The sequence below is a fragment of the Takifugu flavidus genome, chromosome 5, assembly GCF_003711565.1.
Source record: "Takifugu flavidus isolate HTHZ2018 chromosome 5, ASM371156v2, whole genome shotgun sequence".
Classification (NCBI taxonomy): domain Eukaryota; kingdom Metazoa; phylum Chordata; class Actinopteri; order Tetraodontiformes; family Tetraodontidae; genus Takifugu; species Takifugu flavidus.
In genome coordinates, this window is record NC_079524.1 from 6,939,841 (window position 1) to 6,961,314 (window position 21,474).

General features: G+C 44.3%; 3 protein-coding genes across 5 annotated transcripts; all 3 read right to left on the reverse strand.

Moving 5' to 3' along the window:
- Nucleotides 1-111: 111 nt before the first annotated feature.
- Nucleotides 112-1,667, reverse strand: rilpl2 (Rab interacting lysosomal protein-like 2). 2 transcript variants are annotated; one of them, XM_057032671.1, is made up of 4 exons: nt 1,192-1,667; nt 952-1,103; nt 750-872; nt 112-398 (listed from the first exon to the last, which is right to left on the reverse strand). In XM_057032671.1, the coding sequence occupies exons 1-4, from the start codon at nt 1,483-1,485 to the stop codon at nt 377-379; spliced, it is 591 nt and encodes a 196-aa protein (XP_056888651.1). In that variant the 5' UTR covers nt 1,486-1,667; the 3' UTR covers nt 112-376. The 2 variants fall into 2 exon arrangements, with proteins under 2 accessions (XP_056888651.1, XP_056888652.1); XM_057032672.1 differs by having other exon boundaries at nt 952-1,100; nt 1,192-1,665.
- Nucleotides 1,668-2,129: 462 nt separating this feature from the next.
- Nucleotides 2,130-6,072, reverse strand: LOC130525614 (RILP-like protein 1). 2 transcript variants are annotated; one of them, XM_057032608.1, is made up of 9 exons: nt 5,829-6,072; nt 5,306-5,677; nt 4,735-4,885; nt 4,197-4,315; nt 3,849-4,124; nt 3,608-3,763; nt 3,206-3,372; nt 3,033-3,131; nt 2,130-2,777 (listed from the first exon to the last, which is right to left on the reverse strand). In XM_057032608.1, exons 2-9 carry the CDS (start codon nt 5,627-5,629, stop codon nt 2,684-2,686), a joined length of 1,386 nt encoding a protein of 461 aa, XP_056888588.1. In that variant the 5' UTR covers nt 5,630-5,677; nt 5,829-6,072; the 3' UTR covers nt 2,130-2,683. The 2 variants fall into 2 exon arrangements, with proteins under 2 accessions (XP_056888588.1, XP_056888589.1); XM_057032609.1 differs by lacking the exon at nt 5,829-6,072 and having other exon boundaries at nt 3,849-4,118; nt 5,306-5,785.
- Nucleotides 6,073-6,288: 216 nt separating this feature from the next.
- On the reverse strand, nt 6,289-19,686 carry hip1rb (huntingtin interacting protein 1 related b). The gene is made up of 32 exons (XM_057032497.1): nt 19,360-19,686; nt 14,890-14,953; nt 14,335-14,477; nt 14,138-14,194; nt 13,965-14,045; nt 13,807-13,883; nt 13,646-13,707; nt 12,911-13,051; nt 12,732-12,789; nt 12,370-12,445; nt 12,029-12,196; nt 11,904-11,959; nt 11,570-11,642; nt 11,313-11,496; nt 11,136-11,224; nt 10,937-11,053; nt 10,757-10,858; nt 10,476-10,670; nt 10,235-10,382; nt 9,972-10,058; nt 9,768-9,875; nt 9,528-9,664; nt 9,309-9,419; nt 9,167-9,225; nt 9,016-9,046; nt 8,819-8,881; nt 8,596-8,696; nt 8,016-8,121; nt 7,770-7,893; nt 7,635-7,696; nt 7,275-7,502; nt 6,289-7,191 (listed from the first exon to the last, which is right to left on the reverse strand). The coding sequence occupies exons 1-32, from the start codon at nt 19,450-19,452 to the stop codon at nt 7,183-7,185; spliced, it is 3,210 nt and encodes a 1,069-aa protein (XP_056888477.1). The 5' UTR covers nt 19,453-19,686; the 3' UTR covers nt 6,289-7,182.
- Between the last annotated feature and the right edge of the window lie 1,788 nt (nt 19,687-21,474).

The window sequence follows — 21,474 nt, forward strand, 5'->3', positions numbered from 1 at the left end:
TCACGAGTTAAAATGTAGCACCTGCTGCAACACATTAAAGTCCATTCTAGCTGAAAACAAAACAAAAAAAATCAAACAACATTGGGGGTTGTGCCTTTTTTCCTTCATGAAGTCCATTTCAATCTACAAAAAATATATATATCTTTTAAGAGCAATAAACAAACATCAGTGGGTGATAAAACCTTCCAATTCCTGGATAACTTCCAGGAAAGACTCGTGATTCACACTGTAACAACTCTACTTTTTGATATATCAAAGCTAAAACGAGTGGTAGAAAACAATCCTCGTCAAACCGACCGTTATTTTAAAAAAATAAAACTTGGGATAAAAGTGATGAGCAGATGAACGCCGTCCATCTCCCGGCATGGTTCGGTCCTCATTTTCGCTTGAATGAAAATCTACAAAGAGAAACAGTCGAGAGTTAAGCCCCCCCGACTGACTGATGGTAGTTCTTTCTCCTGCAAGTCCGTGTTACTGACACCAAGCAGCATTCTGGCAGACGTGGCAACAATTTCAGGCTTTTTCTCATTTGTCTGCTCATGCAAACGTCCACTGAATCAGCACACATTCACTGGGTCACATGTATATCATTAGGAGACGGGGGGGGAGGCTGTGAGAGCAAACTAGCAGCTAGAACTGCTGCCAAAATAACACCACATCACCCTGGAAAAGCTGAAATCAATCATTCCACTGGAGAACATTTGAACGTTTGATTGCTGCATTCGGCTAATGACCAGGTCCATACTCACAGTCTCCCAATGGTGGTCCTCTCCTCTTTCATCTCACTTATCTTGGCTGAATTGTGCTCTGTGGATTCTGGCGTCTCCAGGTCCACTTCCACCAGGGGTGGCTCAGCTTGTGGCAGAATCCCGCTGCAGACAGGACAATTAGAATCCCAGACGTTGACACGAATGCGTGATGGCTGACAATGATGGCATTGTCCAGACTCACCTCTTAAACAGCTGGAGCTCCTCCTGAGCCACCATGAGCTGAGCCTTTAGCTGGTTTCTCTCCTGCAGGACCTCCTTCAGCTCCTGCATGGTGAAGCGTGGCCTGTTGGGGTCTGTCAGGTCCACCACCATCTGGTTCGGCCCCGGTGTCTGCTTTGGTCACATTTAAATACGTGTATCTATATGCACGTTTCCATCTAAGCTAAAGCTTCCACGGTTGCCACCACACACCCAAACTCACCGTGTCCTGTCCAGAAGATCTCTCCGCGAGGATTCTGTCCAGTTCACCCTTTAAATTGTCCCGCTCCATTTTCAGCTCCTCAATGGACAAGTTGTACTTGGTGACCAGAGACTCGAACATTTCCAAAACGCGCACTATTTTGAACTGCAGATCAGACACTTCTTCACCTTTGCAGCGGATTTTCAGCAAATCTCGCCCGATCACATAGGAAATGTCATAAACATCTTCCACAGTCAGCTCGAACACGTCCTTCTCAAAAGCCAAAGCGGGCGATGACTCTTCACCGAACTCCATGGCGGAGCGACAAACCTTCAAGCTGCCAACAAAAGTCCACTTTTCCCGCTCCGCTCCTATCGGAAAAGGTTACAAAAGCGCATTCTTCGTTTTTGCCCTAGTTTGAAGACTTTACAAGCAGAAGGTAACCAGGCAGAAAGCGCTGTACTTCCTTCATCACTCGCCCACCAATGGCGGACAGCGGGAGGAGGGCCGAGTATCCTAGCAACAGGTGGGGACAGAGATCGTATATGAGTCAAGAGAGCTCACTCTCAGAGGAGTCAGGGGACGCTTATCCCGGCGATACATTATTTCAATGGGCACGTGTAAATTCCACATAAAACACCATTTCCACATCTATCATAGTGCTAGTCATGGTTTAAAATGTCATACTTGCTGTTTATTTTTTCTATATCAGTTATTTACCTATTTGTCTTTTATTCAGTTTACCAATAAACAACTTAAATATTAGATGTATTGGAATATTTACCTTTGATTGTAATAAAATGATGTCATTTGAAACTACTGAGACACGGGGAAAAAAGAAAATTTGGGGATTTAGAAAAAGTCTAAATAATCAAATTCTTTTTTTATTTACTTGGATCTTCAAAATAGTTTATTTTCCATTGGGAAACACAACGACAGTATATTAAGACATACTCAAATGATGGAAACTAAGCTTTATTACATTTAATCAAAACATTCTCATTTTACAAAATACAACATGGCACAGGTTGGTTATTAAGACATCCTTTTTGCAATGCCACAATTCCAGATGGCGTTTTTGTCATTAAACTGCAATCACTTTAACAGAATAACCTAGAAGGAAATTCAGAGAAATGTACTATGAGATGATGGGTTCCTGATATCATTTCAACAACCTTGATACTGGGCAGATCCCTTTCCCTCTATAAAGCAGCTTTTATTTAGAACGTAGGATTAAACAATGAAGAAACCTGAAACCGGATGTTGCAGAAAAGTCAGAGTAACAGCTGATAACTTAAAAAGAAACTAAAATCCTTGATACAGTGCCTCAGTCGGCCCACCTCTGAGCAGCTATCCCTCACTTTAATTCAGGTCTTAAAAAGCTCTGATATATTTAAATGCTACAAAATGTAGAAAACAGATAAAAGCTCTGGACAAGGAGCAACGATGGCAATAATTCAGGTATTTAAACTTTGGCCAAGTGCGTTGGTGCTGACACGGTGTGTTGAAAACATCATACAGATGAAAGAAGTCTCCTGATCGGCAACAACGTGGGATCATCAGCGATCCAACCAGCTGCCACCATCGGCATTATGGCGGTGAAGAGCCTGCACGGAGATGGAAACGGAGAGAAACTGCATTTATGACCATCTTTGTCACTCAATATTGGCCATGAGCATGATCGGATTTCCCACCAATCAAAGGGATCATTTTCACAAAGATAAATGGTGTAATGGTGGTATAGAAGGTAAAACAGGAAGGAAACATCCCAGACCTTGTCCTTCTTTGAGGAAACTGGCCACACACACGTAGCTGCAGCTTTACAGAGTTGTAAATAAAATACTGACTCTTTCATGACTCACAAGCGTCTGATTCCTGATTCGGGGCGGTCGGTAGACGTGGTGCACGGCGGAGGAGAGGGGGCACGGAAACCAAAGTTGAGCTCCTCTTCGGCCTCCTCGCTAAGGCGTAACAAGAGTGCATCACCGTCATTGTCCGGTCAGGATTGTTGAGGCTATTTCAGTCGTGAACGTACCTTTTGTAATACATCAGCTCTTCCTGGAGCACAAACACTTGAGCCTTGAGCTCGTTCCTCTCATGCAGGACATCCCGCAGCTCCTGCAGGGTGAAGCGGGCTTTGCCGGACTCCTCCTCCTCTAGGCTGTCTTTATCCTCCTCCTGCTCCCCTCCAGTCGACCTGTTCTGTGTGCAAAATACAGAATCGGCATTTTGACCTGCATGACATGAGCGGTCCGACACAGAAGAGCTATTGGGTTGGTCCTCTTCCATTACTGCAGAGTCACTCTTAACTGCTTCTCTACCATGTGGCCTTTCCTCACTTCAAACAAGGCAACAGTAGCAATGAATTGGCAGGACTTAGACAACAGGGCGTTGCAAGAGGGCGGCTCTTTACGGGAGAATGTTCGGCAGGTTTTACCAGAAGCCGTTCTGCTGTGGCGTCTCCGTTGGGTAACAGATAAAGAGTTTTGTTGGGCTCATAGCAGTTAGCCACAAAGCTGGGATCGGAGCCACACTCCACCCACACTGAGCGTGCTTGGATTGGTGAGTTAGATTCTGCTGCTGCTGCTGGGGACTAGATTTATAACAAATAAAGCAAAGGATCCTGTCAGTCACAGTTTTACATCATTTATACCTGCAGCTACTTTAAATGTTTTTACCTGCGTCTCAGGTGATGGAGCCACTGGTGGTTCAGGTACGGCGGGAGAGGGCTGCAGAACATTGGCGACCTCTCTCTCCAGTTCCCACCCCTGGAGCTCCTTTCTCAGTCTGGTCACCTGCTGCTGCAGCGTCCCCAGTTCCTGCTGCTGCGCTTGAGCTGCAGCTTCCAGATCGGCCTTCTGCTGGATCAGCACTTTCCCCCGCGCCTCCATCGCTCCGACCCTGTGTCGAAGGTCCTGGTTGACCCTAATCAGACGACTCTGCTGCATCTGGAGCTACAGTGGAGAAGGGTCACCCTGAAGTGCAACGTTCCCTCAGATACATGTGTGTTGGGCCTTAATTCTCACCGCCTCCACATCTTCATTTCTGCTGGTCAGCTCGTGGTCCTTAGCCCGGATTTCGTCCCTCTGCTTATCCACTAAATCTTTGAGCGTCTTCATAATCTGCTGTTCCTTCTCTAAACTTCCTGTGTGTATCATAAAAAGCACTTAACTCACAACCACATGATTGCAATCTAAATAGAGGCTACTATGAATTAGTTTTAGAACTCTGTTTTAGTCTTAGAATTCTGTATTTTATTTAAAGAAAGAAACTGTACAGACAGTAATTCTGTCTGCCACTACTGTAAAAGTCTGAACAAGGGCTACGGTATATTTTGGTCTGCTTCAAAAATAGCCTAAATTACAAGCTCCTGCACTCTTCACCACCGCTGTTACATGTTATTACATGCTGTTTTGCAACATATAGGAACACCTACAGAATGGATAAATACCCATATAGAGATTCTCACTGACAAGCAAACATGTTTTGTGTCATTACACACGGAAAAATCTACAGAAAAAAGGTCAAAAATCCAATTCTGAGGAAAAGCTGCAGACAACCCACCCTCCTGCTTCTCTGGCTCTTCCTCGTGGATTGGGGGCTCTTTGAGAGGAGGGGTCTTCAGCAGCCTCTTGTTCTCCGCTTGTAGCTGAGAGATTTGGGAGAGCAGGTCCTGAACTTCCCCTCTCCACACATCCTCCACTGATTCTAATTCCTAAACATAACAGAAAAACAATTCTGAGGGAGGGAGAAAAACACCAGTGTGCAGAGAACTGGTATTCACTGGGAAAGAGTGGATCAACTGGAGTTGCATCAATATATGACAGGACCTCAACATCGATGTTTTTCCTGATTTTAGCACAAGTGCACCAGAGACATGTCGGTACTGAAGACCTCTACTAACATACTGAATAGCCCAGCCGCTTATACTGACCCTAACCAAACCCTAGTCTTAACCTTTACCCGAATCTGACCTTAACCTGACCTAAACAAATGTCTTGTCAATGTCTTCGCTTCCCCAAAAAAATCCCATTGAAATGCATTATCTATTCACACACACCCACACACACACACACACACACACACACACACCACACACACACACACACACACACACACACACACACACACACACCTTTTGGTGCTTCCTTTCATGCCTGAATCTGTCGCTCCGCTCCTGCCGCAGCCGGTCCAGCTCCCTGCGCAGCTCGTCCGCCTCCTGCGCGGCGCCTCCGCGGCTCACCAGCGCCTCCAGCAACTCCAGAACTCTCACAACTTTGTGCACCAGGCCGACCAGCGGCTCACAGCCGAACCTGTCAATGACTCGTTCAAACTCGTGTCCGAGCACAGCAGCGATGTCGTAGACGTCCATAATGGTCAGCTCGGTCGCCGCTCTGTCCAGCGGCGTAGAAACGTGCGTTTCCATATCTGTTCTTGCTTTTATTAAAACATCCGACATTCAGCATAGTCCGTATTCCCGATCACATCCCAACTGCAGTGATATTCCCTGTAAAAAATGTAGTTTTCATGTCCCAGTTGAAGGGTATGGAAACACAAGGGCCTGGTTTAGTTTGTTGACAGTAAAAACGCGATCTCCAAGTGTCAAATGTACTGTCACTGCTGCGTTCAAGCACACACTGAAAACTCGTACCACTCACCTGTGCTAAAACTCTGGCACGTCGCAGCTGTGTAGAATACCTAAACATATATTAGGTGAACGTTACCTGGTGTTTTATTGATCAAATATAAACTGCAAGTACGATTTGTGCCATGGCAAACAGATTTAACTCGAATATTGCGTTATCATGACAGTGGATATTCAACGTGGATAGAAAACAAAATATGATCCCGATTTTTCCCAAACGTCGCAGCAGCCTTGGCGTTATGCTGAAGTTATACTGCGCATGTGCGGACGGTAGTCTTTGGAAGTGACATTCAGCATTTATCACCATGTATATCAGTGTGACTAAAATAAATTTAAATACAGCACGGTCTTTAATTAGCTGCAAATGAAACTTGACGTTAATTATATATAACTAAAATTGCACACTACCAACCTGTACCTAGAAAGATATGTGTTGCTTTTTTTTAAAATGGGCTGAAAATGAGTACAGGAAATAAAATCAAACGTTTATTGTTAGTTTTACATTTACACTTCTTACAAAGAGCAACCACCATCATCTTCACTAAAATATATTAAAAGATCTGAGTGTATAAAGACAATTATATTCAGAGGATAGAGAACAGAAAAGCATTTTAAGACCCTGTACGAAGAATTCCCGGAGGCATCGTGAACATGGAAAACATTCACATTATTAGAACCCTAAATGTTTTCATCCTGAAACAGGCATTCAATAATTATGGTTGACTACATCTGTCACTGGTGGACAAGCATTACATTCAAGTCTACTGGTGTGCTTTACCATTTAAATCTTAACTTAAGGGCAATGAATCTAGAAATAAATTATATTACGGTATGTTTCACATCCCTATACAGAAAGTGTCTTTACTCAGACGGTTTTATTAAGTCCATTATCACAGTACATTAAGGCCTCTGAGACACGTACTGTTGACAAAGAAAGCCGTCCGTCGGAAAGGCAAAACCAAAGGTACATAAAATCTTTGCAGTAACATGGACACACCAGTAACACGAGTCCCAGTTTCCATTAGCACCCACCACATCATAAATAACAGAAGATTTAAAAAAAAAAAAAACTGGTGTGATTTATAAGACACCAAAATTAAGCATTAACACATTTCCTTGAATGATTATTAACTTGGTCTGAAAACTAAAAGCAGCAACAATTCTAGATCATCTCAAAATTTCCTCAAAAATGACAACATTAAATTATACATATTTTTGCTCTTGTGGCCAGAAATAAAACATTTTTCTTACAGGTAACGGGGAAAAAAACTTGGATTCTGGATAATTTTGGCGTAAAAATAATGGGAGTTAAGGTATGAATCATAACTTGGTCCAGCAGTGAAGCCGCGTCTTCTGTTGCTCAGATATCACTTAAACTGCAACAGAAACACAGACACAGAAATGATTTTAATTCAAACCTTAACATCTCTCAAAATCCCAACATGCTCCCGTCACTCACTATTGTTTTTGCTGCTATGCTGGGTTTCTGGGCCAGTGCAGGTTTCTTCATGAGCGCAGGCTTTCTGGATTTCGGTGACATGGTTGCAGGATCAGCCGAAGGTGCGTCACCGTTTCCTTCGGAAATCTGCTCCAGGGGAACTCCGGCCAACTCGTAATGCTTTTTCCTCAGCTCGCCTAAACGCAGACGCTCGTTTTCCAAGTGATTTTCTAATTCCAGCACCTTCACCTGAGGAGGGGGATATCAAGAGGTGGTTTTAGACGCTGCTGAAAAATCTCTTTATTCTCTGACTTGATGATTTAGATCATTTGAATAGAAAAAGTAAAAATTTTTGCAGTTGAAACCATCTCCACGACTCACCTGTGACTCCATCTCTTCCCTCCTCAACTTGATGAGAGACAGCCCAGAAAAGTCCATGGTATCTGTAAGGTACACGTTTCAGAGTTATAGAAGAGACGCTCCTCAGAGTGTACACACACGTTAGTCTGTACTCGCCTTTTTCCTCCAGGTTCTCCTGGCCAGTCCTGGTGGAACCCACCACGTTAGCTGCCATTTCGTTCACATTGCGTGAAGCGTGCTGGAGGACTGAGAGCTTCTTACTGTGACGGTCAGCTTTAACCTGATCAGAGGAGCCCAGAGCCCAGATTAGACGATACACACTCAAACAGGCTTCATTGTGGCAATAGATAATGATGACAGACCAACGCTGTGACATATATTTCTTCTTTATTAGCCTCTCACCTTTGAGGCAGCAACAAGCTGAGCTGTGCTAGCAGCGATCTCATGGGAGCAAACAATCAATTCCTCATATTTGCCCGTGTGGAGCACCACCTTATCAGCAGACTCCCTGTAAGGAAGCAGGTGACGACATTTTATCATTCCAACTGACTTGATAAGGATGCAGTTCTGACCTCTAAGTAACATTTCAATCTTCCCGAGTGTTACATTATAAATCAAAGAATCCTTACTGACCAATTCAGGGCACAACCAATATTTCCTGCATATGACCTCAAGTGAACATGTGGAGCATCTGATTTCAATTCAACACTAATTTGGTGCTATTTTGCTTTATTTGTTGAATTAATCTGCATTTGTGCAAGCGAGTGTTAGTAACAATTCAGTGACTGCCTATTGTCCAAAAATCTGTTTTTGTTTTTTTTAAAAATGACATTGGTAGGAAACGCTATTACTACTGCATGAAACAAGACAGGTGGCTGGATGTGGCCATGGCGTGAGCTCACCTGCAGAACACACCGAGGGACAAACGGGGTTTTAATGGTTCGGATAGGCATCTTTTGCTGCTCTTGCAGTTATAACTTACACCATCTCTGTGGCTCCCCATCCTACAGCCTTGGCAGCAGAGATGAGTCCCTCAGTCCAGCGAGAATTCTTGGCGTAGAACTCCTTAATGGTTGCTGCACCCTTAATAGGAAAAAATAGTGCTCTCAGACCTGTTTGTTGTCCATCTTAGAAAAGCAATTGATCTTTAAAAAAGTAAAGAAAAACAAAGCAGGCAGCTTTTTAAACTTAGAACAGTGACTCACCCTGCCACCCTCCACAATCTCCTTTTGCAAGTCTGTGGAGGCGATAATCAACATACGGATAGCCTGCAGGACAGAAAACACAGAGAAAGAAAAACACACATTTTCACTAGATTCCAATCAGCAGAAGAAAAGAAGTTGGATTTGGTCAGCATTGGTGCTACAGTCGTATTATTTCTTTACATATTCAAGTCTACTACCTTCATCAAGTCTGTGCAGCTGTTGAGAATCCTGAAAAACATCAAACACCGATGGTAGGATGATATGAGCGATGGCGTGAACATTCAGGCAGATACAGGATACAAACAGGTACATAACAAGCTTTAAACGTAAAAAAGAAAAAGCACAAACCTTTCATTCACCTCCAGTTTTATTCCTGTTGTATCTTTTCGCGCCTGATTCATCATTTCCTAAAAACAGAAGCAAATACCACAGTTCTTGCGTGCTGGATATTATAACACTTATTACAGCGTCGTTGATTCAAGGCACTAACATCAATTCTGCGGACGGCCTCCTCGATAGCTGCCGAGGTTGCGGCCATTTCTTTATCCACCAAATCTCCCAGTTCTTCCTGACGAACGTCCATGCCTTTGGGCCTGAGCTCCTGTTGAAGACAAACAAGAAAACAACAATCAATCATATAATCTTTGTATTCACAAGCAGCAACGTGTTCTGAACGGGCACAGAATCCAGAGATACTGATGTATCTCACCTGGCCCAAGTGAAGGATCTTCTGAACGACTATGCGTATGGAGGCTGGGTCTGCCCTCTGAAGGGTGGTCTTGGTCTTTAGGTCCTTTAGATACTGCAGACTCTGGGTGGCACAACCTCTGCAGTTCTCTGTCAGACCTACAGGATGAAAGAGAGTCACCATTATCATCAAGTTACACCCCGGGACACATGGTAGAAGGAATGCCAAGTTAGAAATGTATGAAGGGCGCATATTGCTTACGGTCCGCATGGTCAGTGGGTGCCATGTGTGCAGTGGCGCTGCCATTGATTATTGTGTCCGCAGCCAAGTGGGAGAACTGAGTCAGTGCCCTCAGCAGCCCTCCAGCCTCTGGATACAAGAGCAGACAGCAAGAGATCTGCCATATCAGCAAAGCTGGGCTCAGGTTAACAGGATGACGGTGAAACAAATTGGAAGTAAACCTACCCCCCATATTCCTCAGATAATCTGCATGGCCTTTTTTCACTTTGTCTATGGAGCTCAGTGTGGCCTCTGCCCGACTGATGAGGTAATCTGTGTTAAGAAAACAGAATTAAAGCTTGAACCACAAAAAAGTCCGAGTACAATTTTAACCCAGATGCTTCACGAGTTGTCGTCATATTTGCCCTCGCTTAACTTTCAAACGATCATAGTTCACCTTGACATTGATTTTTTTTTTTTTTTTTAATTTTGTTTTGTTGAAGTCTGACCTGGAGAACTGGTGCAGCGTACATGCAGGGGATCGTCCAACTTGGCGACAGCATCTTGGATGATGTCCTCAGCTTCTGTAATAGTGCCCTGCAGCAGCGCAAACTGCTCGTCCAGGAGCTTCTGTTTGAGCTGCTCCTCCTGACTGGCCTACACACAGATTAACAGACGATTTAAATGTCAAACATTAACTATTTTTCAGGAGAAACTGTGCTGGGGACCCTGCTGTCGGCAACCGCTGACCTTGTCCTTCAGCTTGCCCTGAAGCTCTCCAAGCTCCCTGGTGTTTTTCTCTCGCTCCTGCTGGAGTGATGACTGCTGCACTTGCGTTGCCTGCCGCAGAGACGACAGCTCCGCTTCCTTCTCGCTCACAGATCGCATGAGTCGCTCCTTCTCTGCCTGCAGAGCTGTCATTGAGCTGCTCGCCTGCTCCGACACCTGGCAGACAAAGACAGACGTTTGCCTCACAAGTCTGAACGCTGAAGTGATGAAATATAAAAATCCTTCCTGCTTTGACAGGTCACCTTCTCGCTGCTCTGCAGGTTTGCCTTGATCCTTGTCACTTCAGCCATCTTCTCCTCCAGCTCTCTTCTCAGTTTCTCCATTTCAAACTTTTGCTCCTCCAGCTACAGCAACAACAAAATCCACCGTCACACAGGCCTGCACCATGGCTCTGATGTAAAATGAAATAACTGAGCACCAACCTTCATATCAGATTCCTGCTTTACACGATCAATCTCAAATGACAGCTGCTGTTTGGTCCTCTCCACCTCATCCTGAGTCTGCTGCGTGGCTGAGAGCATCCTCACAGTGTCCGCACTCTGTTAGCACATTAATTACCGTAACTACAGATGTCCATTGGGACAAATCTCATTTAAAACAAACATCTCAATCTGTTCACACCTTACGAAGTAGTTCAGCATGGCTGGCCACCAGCTCCGTGTGCTTCTCCTTTAGTTTATTGTACCGCTGCTCGGTGGCCTGTGATCTTTCTGCACAATGATGACAGCATGACTGCAGCAGCACCGCGTCAAAGGATAATCAAAATAATCAGAAAAACCATCAGACTGCATGACGTACTTTCTGCTTCGATGTAGGACATCTGCACGCTCTCATGATCGACATTACGCCGGTGCAAAGCTTCCAGCTCCATACGCAGCTGTTCATTTTCCACAAGCGCACGTTGTTTTTGTGCACGCTGTTCCTCTAATTCTGCCTCCAAACTGTTGATTTGGGACTTCAGTTGCGTGACGTATCGCTGAGCCTTTACAAAAGGAACAGAACTATAATCGATCCTTCTCCTGTCTGAAACCAACAGTATGCTTAAAGTCCCTTACCTCTGCTTTGATTCTCTCCAGCTCTGCTCTCAAGAGTTCAAGGTCCCGCTTCAGACTCTCTATCTGAAGATCCCTGCCAGACAATAATAACAGTGGATGCAGTGGAGTGGACAACAGTCTGATACTGCCTAGTCTGACTCAGATCTCCAGGTTTCAGAAACCAGGAAAATGGCTTATCCCAATATATAATATTTGCTGTGCTTTTTCTTCTTTGGTTGCTTTAATTGGGCAAACATTTCAATTAACAGCATAAATAAACAGACAGCATTATTTTAAATGTATATAGGAATATGGATCAAAACGGGGGTAATACTCATAAATTGGGGTTTCTCACCTGTCGTCAAATCCTCCATTTGGGGGTCCGAATGTCTGATCAAATATATCCATTTGCTGCAAAGATAAAATACATCATGATTATACTGAGCTGGGTTGTGTGCATTTAATCATCATGTGCCATACTTGTGGCTGTGTCTGGACACTGGATGTCGAGGCGTCGCTAATCTCGATGAGCGGCTCCGGGTCGTCGTCATCATCGTCCTGTTGCTCCGGTTCATCCTCATCGGGGATGACCACCACTGGCTTCACGTGTTTCGCAAGTGCAGCTGCATGCAGAAAATTAGGTGGGGCCTGATCAGAGACAAAGAAAAGACTGTGTCTGATCAAAAAGTCTTTAAGGTCCTGTAATCAGGTGGAGTCACAGAAAAAAATTAATAACACATGCATAATGCAATATATAGATTTTTTCTAAAAAACAACAAAAAACTGTGCAACTAGTGTGTTCCAGCCCCTTGCTCTCTTACATCAGGTAATTTGGGGATCTGGATCAGTCTCTTGAAGTACAGCATATCTCTGGCTTTATTGAAGAAAGTCTTGAGGCTGTGGAGAAAAGGACAGTAATGATAATTTCATACCCACGACCAAAGCCATTTTCACAGTTTAGTACTGTGCTGTTTCACCATCATAAAAGGCCTTTAACAACAAAGATATAATCAGTGAAACTGTGGCTGCGTGAAAGCAACGCAGCAGCTGGTACATATGCTGGGAGATGGGGGAAATGATCTGCATTGTTTAAAGCTGCTGTTATGCAACACCCTTTAGTGAAAACATCTTCGCTGTAACAGAACAGAAACATTCCTTTACAGTCTGTGACTGGATGACGCACCTGCGGAACTGCTCGTGGAAACGTTCACGATGTCCTTGTAAAGTGTCAGCAGGCAGACCTGAAATACCCAAAGCAGCACTTTTTGTTATCACACAGTACCTTCAGAAATATGAAATGAGTCAAGGCTTGGAAAATAGTTGTTTTTTTTTGTTTTTTTTTAAAGATTTTATATATCTTACAGGCATGCAGCTTGAAGAGGAGCTTGACAGTGAAGTGATAGAGGTGACTGCTGTCCTGAATGACTTGGATGAGCGGTGCGAGCCGACACTGGCCTGATGTGAGCGAGGTGATGGCGATGGAGCTGTTGAGCTGGCGAATCACTAGGACAGAGATCAAAAAAGGAACGTACATCCTGTGTTAGGCATCTGTGCTGCAGAAGATAGGACTCTAATAAGATAACCAACAGAGACATCTTGTGATGGATAACATATGCTGCACTTTTGTCCATCCTGGAAACAGGGACAGACTCTCTGACCCTTCCTACACATTACTGAATTAACTCCTTCCAGCCAGCACTTTTGTCATTTCCAGAAAATAATTCAGATGCCAGTGACTATAAGTAGAGTCCATTTAAAGGAAAAAATCGTATATTGTTGATTTGTAATCATGTGCTTCCACCCCGGGTCTTGAAGCAGCATACCATTGTAATCAGAGGAAATCATCTTAATGATCTGTGATTGCTGGCATTTCCTCGTGAGCTAAAACAAGTTTGGCCAAAAAGGAAAATGGGTCTGGGCCGACTTCAGGAAGTCTGAGGCAGGAAAAGAGTTGCAGACGTTGACCCCCTTTAGTGCTTCCTTGCGTTTGAACATTAATAGATAATGTCACCGAGCTGCAGCCTTAAAAAGAAGCTCAGGTTTCCCGTCATTGAAAAAGCCAGTGTTAGAAAGGAGGGAGGAGGGTTTGTTTTTCACCTGTGTCGGCCAGCTTCAGCTCTGCATCCATGTAATCGAACACCTCCACGGTGAGCTGGAACCTGCAGGAGAAAAGGTGATACTCTCCAGGCAGCAAAAAGGAGAGCGGCATATGTCTGCACTGAAATGAGGAAGAAAAAAACTATTCCTGGGAAACTCACACATTATTGATGTCAGTTCCTGCAGTGCGTTCCAGGACTTCATCTGTTACCTCCAGGTTTGGTGGGATTTGTCGGTGCTGTGAAACATTTGGGGTTTCAGGACATTTTTAACCACAAAGCAGACAGTGTGTTGCTATTATGACAAAAGAGGCCATTACCTTTGTGTGAAACTCCATCTTTGTACAGAGCAGCTTGGTGTAGAGACCCACCAGCTGTCCATACCTGTCATGGAGGTTGCCCTGAACACAGAAAAGAAAGAGTTGAGCCCAAAAATAAGTTTAGAATTTCTCTAAAATAATTTTCAAATTTACAGAAGGATGAATGGACTCACCCAGAGTTTCCCCACTTCAACAATAGAACTGTGGTGTCTCATGCAGTCTTGTAGAACCTGTAAAGGTGACAAAACCAACAATGGGGACACGCCTTCACATAAAAGTCAGAAATTAAGCCCAACCATGGTATAGAGAGTCACTTTCAGGCTGAATTAACATCAATACTTCTGAGGAACAAAAACAAGTGTCTTCTCACATTTGCATGTCCATCCCGCAGGACTTTGTGTACCACGTGGCAGAACTTCCAGCTGAGAACGGAGCTGCTGGCCAGAGGGAGACCCAGAGCGTAGGACCAAAAGGTGTGAGCTCCTTTCTCCCTATGAGTCCCCAGGATGATTCCTGAAGTCGCATTGTTAACGAACCAAACTCTCAAAGCATGGATGGCTATTCTACCTACAAGGTCATGGAGTTACTGTACATAGCAATGTATGCCCCGGTCTTAACCATGTTATTCATACTTGGATCCTAACCTGTCAGGATTATGAGGGCTGCACTGGTGATACATAGTAACAACACATCTGTCACATTGGTGTGATGAAACGTGAGTGTTTTCCCACAGTGATTTATAGCTTCAGCAGCTGCTGCACAGCATTATACTTTCGGTTACTCCCGTGTGATTCACTGTAAGCCGTCACTGATAGGTCGGATCATCTTAGACTCTATAAAGCGTGTTATGGATACCAACACTGTGGACCGAACAGGTGACCTCAGTTTGGAAACGTGATTTTCTGTTTGTATTTGTAAAGGATACGTCGAGCATGTTTCTCCTTCACAGGCGTCTCGGTAGAGTTGATGGCTTTACTGATGCTGCTCAGCTGCGTGGAGAGCACATGACAGGAATGAGTCTGGGGCGGCTTGCCTGCTTCTCCGCCCACTTACAGACATGACAACAGCAAATTCACAAGTGGTGAAAAGGTAAAAATAAGCGGTGAGTCAGTGAATAGATGTCAGGCTGCACAGCATTGACGGGGATGAATCAGAGAGGCTGACTCTGCAGCGTGAACACATACAGAACAGACTGACAGTGACCTCACAGGCAGGCGCGATCCAAAACAATCAGAAACTCCTCAACCACAAACATTTGAGTTTTGTTATCTTTATTTTTCCAAATGCCCAAGTTAAAAATAGTTTAACATTTGAAAAGTCCTTCCTGAACTTGAGGAGCGACAACAATCAGCGAGGTGCTCTGAAACCAGTTCATCAGGAAAGACAAGTGTTCCAGGAAAGGAAAAACACACAAACGGGAGCTGCAGATTACTTCAACCACTGTCAATGCGCTGTGATCAATTCCAGTTTATTTAAAAGAGAAAAAAAAAAGGGATTTAGCACATGAAACAGGCTGGAGGAAGCCAATGTTGCTTATGGGAATATAAAAGCAGCAGCTGGGTTTTCTGTTTTTTCTCATTTTTCATTAGACATGTTAACCTAGATCGGTCATTTCTATTATGTCAGTATCATCCTCCCCCCTCGTTTTTGTCTTTTACAACCAACATCATCTACTAAATATCCACTGATGCTGGGTGCAGATCCTGGAGCATCAGGCATCTTTTTAGCATTGTCTATGAGAGATTTCAGCCGGTCACTGAGCGACACATGACGATTATGTAACCCCTAAATCCTCAGACAGCGCAAATACCCGGGGAGTTGACTACCACAACACCCACAACTGTATTCAGGTTAAATATACCAATGTCTTATCTACACCAAAACACAGGTCCAAGATTCTAAAAACATGCATGAACTGGTTTTGGTCTTATCTGTCAAGGGACTGAGGTTCTGGTTCCTTCTCTTTTGATTAGAAATTGTTTTCTCACACATTATTTTCTAATAACGTCGGCCGCCATCATCTCAGCCCTGAAGTAGAGCCTTATAAAAACCTGCCAAATTAGACGTGAATCAGAACTTGACACCAAACATTTAACATGAACGACTCTGTGGCTGCATAAGCTGATTTTGATTTTGATACAGAAGCCCAGTAGTGACCAATCTTCCTTTAACACGCCATGCCAATGCATGCATGACTACAGCACAAAGCATAGAGGGGCTACTGTGGCGTTGCTTCGTGAGAGAGGGGTGTAGTGGTTATCGGGAGACCACCTCCCCCTCCTGCCCCCTGCTTCTGACGCAAATGAGCTGTGAGCCTCTGGTTTACACAGCGAAAGTGCAGTGGGCGAGCGTGGGTGCCTGTGTGACAATGAGGGGCTTGTTTAGGAAGAGGAAGGCCGACAGCTGGGGGAGAAGGCTCTGTTGGATGGGGGCTGTGATCTGGCACACGCAGGCTGGCACAGAGGCTTCAACAGATGGCCATGGAGCAGAGAGGCTGCGGGGAGACTCATACAGTACATTAAGAATGGCTGTCACAGAGCAGCATGTCGGCGGGAGGAGAGACCGCATTTATTTTAGAGGCACAACTGCACTGCACTTAGCCTCCACGCTATTCAAAGTACTTCACACTAAAAGCCCGAACTGGCTCATACGCACCCTGATGGTTATTATGTCATAGCCTACACAGAGGTCACACACTCCTACAGGGAGCACTTCATTAGGACATGCTGAGGGAGGTCTGCTCCTCAGGCAAACCAGCACTTTTTGCCTGAGCTTCTTAGACAGGCTAAACTGTGTGGCAACGAGTGACAAATGTTAACTGCATCTGCCTTAAGTGAGGCTAAATCCCCCTGACCAGCAGAGACAAGCGAGAGGGGAGGAAAGCCTGGTCTAATCCCCGAGGTTTGCGGTGATGTCTGCTGCCGGCTGACAGCAGCGTAGCCACAGGCTTGGTGCACGCCACACGGAAAGCCCCTGCCTCCAGGTGACCTCACATACCTTGTCTATGCTTTTCAGCAGCACGTCCATGGGCTCCGACACCCTGTCCTTGCACAATTTGAGTCAATGGAGTGAAAGCATCAAGGCTACACCTGAGCTGCTTCTCATTTATTGTGCAGCTCAGAGGCAAGAGCGCCGTTTGTACATTCTTATCAGCTTAATTCAACGGACGACTGTCGCCGATCTGGTTAACAAGGTCACAAACACAGCTCACGGCTATTAGTCCAGTTTAGATACACCTCGGACTATAATTAGTGCTCAAAGTATCCGGCAAATCAATAAGTTACGCAGGATGTCTGCGATAGTTTACTTTCCCACTTAGTTATATAAGCAGCGAGCATTTTCAGTGGTAATACGTTTCTAATCAATAGCCTGGGAGCTGGCTTAAAGTCACTTAGTGCAAAAGAGGTTCTAATTTCTCATCTTCAAAGTCTAATATTCTGATGCTTCTGTTAAGAATGCATAGCCAATACTGAAGACCAGTGACAGCCCAGTACATTGCAGTATGACTGGAGCTGATGCACTAAAGTCTTCTATCAGTTTCATTGGGATGTATGCACCAACCACCACCGCCTCTTTTCTTGGACTATGAACATATGCATTATATAGAGCTGTATGTTGCGACATATGCAATTTCACAGAGATCGCACATCTATTTTCAGGAGCCAGGGGTCACCCACACTGAACCCATGATACTACAAAGCGTGAAAACACCACATTACAACTTATGTTGCTTTCCTCAAAAATAATATACATTAGCGTCGGCTGTCATTTTACACCAGTCGTTATAGCCAATAGGCTGTGGCTGTACTCCATCCTGAAACTGTCACCGATGTTATTCAGACTGTCTTTTGGTTTCCATTCTGTAGCTGTGTTTGCTCTCATGGACTCCCATCCCCCACCCTGCCCCATACCTTCTCGCTCAGGCAACAGAGTCAAGGGAAAGCAAACACTGCAAGTGTGCACACTCATGCACACAGAGGACGCTGCATGAGACGTTTCACCTTGGTACCGTGTTGACACAGAGAGGAGGGAGTGCAGGAGAGTGTGAGGCGTCAGAGAGGAGTGGGTGAATCAGCAGTACTCCCTGATCGACAAAAAGAAAATATCACTCCCATTAAAGATAACAACCTTCCTTTCTCCTACACGGTGCAAACCTTTTAAAAAGTGCCTGCTGTGGTCCTGATCAACAGGTGGTTGACGACAGCAACAGCCAACCAGCGATCGAGATACCTCCTTGTGCTGGCGACTTTATTTGCATATCATCCAAAGGTTCCCTTCAGCTGAGCGGCGCCGTATGAGCAAATCACACCTGCACGTTTTCAGCACCCAGCAGCTTTGGCTGCTTGGCTGGTAAAAAAAAAAAAAAAAAAAAGGGGACTTCTTGGTGCCATTTTTGGTGCAATTTGTGTAAAGAATGTGCACCGGAAAGAATGATTCCCCAGTAAAGTGGGAAGATTTAGAATGAAAAGGGGAAATCCCCAACAATGGTCTTCATTGGGGGGGGGGGGGGACTCTTAAATGCAAGGGGGTCAGGAGAAATAAGCCCATTATATGTGATAATAAGAGAACAAACACACAATAAATGTGTTGTGTAAATCTATTTATTTGTCCTGGATGGTGTACGAGGGCCAGATAAAATATTAACAGAGATAACATACAAACACAAATAAGGAAAAGCTTCCAAGGCAGCTTGTTTAGTCTCCTGATACCGTTTTGAATCAGGTTACAACCTCAAACCTGCCTTTCCTTTATGAAACAACAGAACAAACCCCTCTATCGTCTGTACACACCCCACATTAAAATAACCACATCTTTGACAGTAGGGTGTGACTGAAGTTGTAATGAGGGACAAACCAAAAACCCGTAGCTGCATAAAGAAACATCATTCTGTCAGGTGCATATTTAGAAAGAACCAGCTCAGACTACCACACAAGGGCCAGATCTGTTCTGACCCGGCCCCTGAGGTCCCCTGATAGCCCGCAACACCTCAACTGTTAAATGAACTAAATGTGGGAAAAGGTGGCCAAACAGGAAGGACGAGATGAGCATGATGGACAGATTTAAGTCAGGAATGAGTGGTGCGACACATTACATCACGCGTCAGACGGCTTTCATGGTGCAATAAACGCGACGCGTTCGCTTTCTTAATGTAGCTCATCTCCCTACTAAGTTAAAAGTTGCGCGCAGCTTCGCTCAAAAGCGTATTTTGCTTCATTTTTTAATGCCAGTATAGTGAATTCAGACACAAAAGTCGCAGTTTTGTGATTGCAGTGACGCGCGCGGTGGCGCGGCGCGCGCCTACAGTGGCGCAGCCACCGCGGGCGTAAAAACAGCGGACGTTTTCTCATAAAACACACAAAAGAGGAGCCGAGCAGCCCCGATTTTCGGCATTTACCTGCTGTTTTTCAAAATGTTCCCTCTCCGCCCCGAGGTTGGCTTCAACCCGGCGGCTTCTCACCCGAGTGGGCACCTGTTTAATGCTGTTCATTCTCCCGGGTAGATGTCGACGCCTTTATCCAGGGACACTAGCAAACAAAAAAGGACGCAGAAAAGTTGCGGCCTCACAGAAGGTCAGTTAAAGGTGTCTTTCGCTGTCTAGAGGCCGGAGTATATGTGGGAATGAGCTCGGTTCCACTTCTGACCCCGGCTTCATCACTGCAGCTGAAGGAGGAAGAGCGAACCCAAACTGTCGCCTATCACCGTGGGCTGTCGGAGAAAGAGCCGCCTCATTGAACCACCTCTGTGACGTCTACCAAACCCACTTCCGGTACCCACTTCCGCTATGGGAAGTGGGTTTCCGGTTGTGGAGCCACAACAATTTAAGGGACACAAAAATTGACTATAGAGGCGATGGTGCAGTTACAAGTTACTATGTCAAAACAACTGAATCAAGACTTTAAAGGGGTTATTTATCTAATAAAAGATTCTTGTACCTACAACTTGAAGAGTTAGAGAGAAGCATCATTTGACAAAATCCTGAAGTAAATTTTCCACTGTGTGGAAAAGCAGAAAACAAACTGGTGTGTTGTCCACAAGCTGTATCATTCAGACCCATCTTTTAACTGTATTATACATTTTTTTCTTTTTGTCTTCTAGATATAGAGCTTTTTTTTATATACCCAGTGCCCATATTTGCTATTGTTTTCATGTCACTGGGGTGTGATCAGTGTGATTACAGCAAACATGAACGTGAACATGGTACTACAGGACACATCCCTGTGGATATTGCTGCCAACATGCCGTATTAACTCGTTTTTAGTCTTACTTGAATGGCTTGGCACTTTGCATATTGTTTTTTACACTTAATGGGCACATGAATTATTTGCATTGCTATCAGTACCTTCCCCAAGAACTTCAAAAAAAAATATTTTTAATGATCTCTTTTTGGATCCAGCCATCGTATTCACTTCAATGACAAAGTGGTGAGTTTATAATAAACCTATCTGGGAGATAATCTATTATTGCACTGTATTTCTTTACTTTTATAGTCTAAAATCAGCCAATGGTGTATATTTATAACGATTTTGATATTCTAATAATCAGAGGTTTTTAAATGATTTTTCTGCAGCTCTGGCACTGATTAAAGGTAATTTATTTCCCTCAAATCTTTAGTTCGATCATGTTTGCTACAACACTGACTAAAACAAAATTGCAATGCAACTAAAAAAAAAATTATAGCAAAACTAACAATATATTTCCGTTTCGGGTAAAAACAACAAACGTGACTAATTTACACAGTTAATTTGTGCGGCAAAAAGTGCCACAATACAGACGCGACCCTTTCCGTTGAAGCGAGCCAAATGATCCGGCTCACTTGGAGTAGTTGGGATTCCCATTTTAGGTTGCCTTGTGTCGTTGCGTAAGACCTCCCCCGATGTGGTCACCGTCCTCGCCACCATCATCCTCCTCATCGTCATAAATCTTCACAGTCAGGTCTTCCACCTCTGAAAAGCTGCACCCTTCCTTATATTTGGGTTATTTCTGGGGTGTGACGTCATCTGTTTTTTCATCTGTATCACGACTAATTAACGGAATCAAATCAACTCTTCAGTTATCAAGTTATCATTCCATCTCCTTTCCCCCCTTTTACATCAGTGACATGTTTGAGGTTTTCCACATGAAAAAGTAATTGAACTTCCGCATCCAGCCCGACCAGTTTGCCTCCATCAGTTTCATTTCACAGGTTCAGTCCAAACTTTTCACAAATCGAGTCATTTAAAGCTCACGTCCATCATTTATCAAACACAGTAGTTATTCTTTTCCTATTCAACAGTGACAGGTTGCCAATGTTCATTTATAGAGTGGGTTTTATTTCTGTGGTGTTTATGTGCAATTTGACTGCATTCATAGTGGAGGAAAAACGTGTCATGTGCTCATTAGATGCCCTGTCTGCTACAATTGACTTCACAAGGTCGCAAGACTGGAATCACAAGTTTGTTGTACTGGGTGGAGCAGAGACCTGGTGTTTTGTGGCGTGCAGCTAAAGGAAGGCGCAAAACTAGATGGGACA

What these genes read in the sequence shown, in the direction of transcription:
- rilpl2 (XM_057032671.1), bottom strand. Translation starts at nt 1,485, where the DNA reads ATGGAGTTCGGTGAAGAGTCATCGCCCGCTTTGGCTTTTGAGAAGGAC. An exon ending in GATCTTCTGGACAGGACACG is followed by an intron (nt 1,104 to 1,191) that starts GTGAGTTTGGGT and finishes ATGTGACCAAAG; the next exon opens with CAGACACCGGGGCCGAACCA. An exon ending in AGGACCACCATTGGGAGACT is followed by an intron (nt 399 to 749) that starts GTGAGTATGGAC and finishes TTCTCTTTGTAG; the next exon opens with ATTTTCATTCAAGCGAAAAT.
- hip1rb (XM_057032497.1), bottom strand. Translation starts at nt 19,452, where the DNA reads ATGAACAGCATTAAACAGGTGCCCACTCGGGTGAGAAGCCGCCGGGTT. An exon ending in AATGGAGGATTTGACGACAG is followed by an intron (nt 11,643 to 11,903) that starts GTGAGAAACCCC and finishes ATTGTCTGGCAG; the next exon opens with GGATCTTCAGATAGAGAGTC. An exon ending in GGGAAGAGATGGAGTCACAG is followed by an intron (nt 7,503 to 7,634) that starts GTGAGTCGTGGA and finishes CCCCCTCCTCAG; the next exon opens with GTGAAGGTGCTGGAATTAGA.
- LOC130525614 (XM_057032608.1), bottom strand. Translation starts at nt 5,629, where the DNA reads ATGTCGGATGTTTTAATAAAAGCAAGAACAGATATGGAAACGCACGTT. An exon ending in AGAGCCAGAGAAGCAGGAGG is followed by an intron (nt 4,316 to 4,734) that starts GTGGGTTGTCTG and finishes TGATACACACAG; the next exon opens with GAAGTTTAGAGAAGGAACAG. An exon ending in GAATCAGGAATCAGACGCTT is followed by an intron (nt 2,778 to 3,032) that starts GTGAGTCATGAA and finishes ATCTCCGTGCAG; the next exon opens with GCTCTTCACCGCCATAATGC.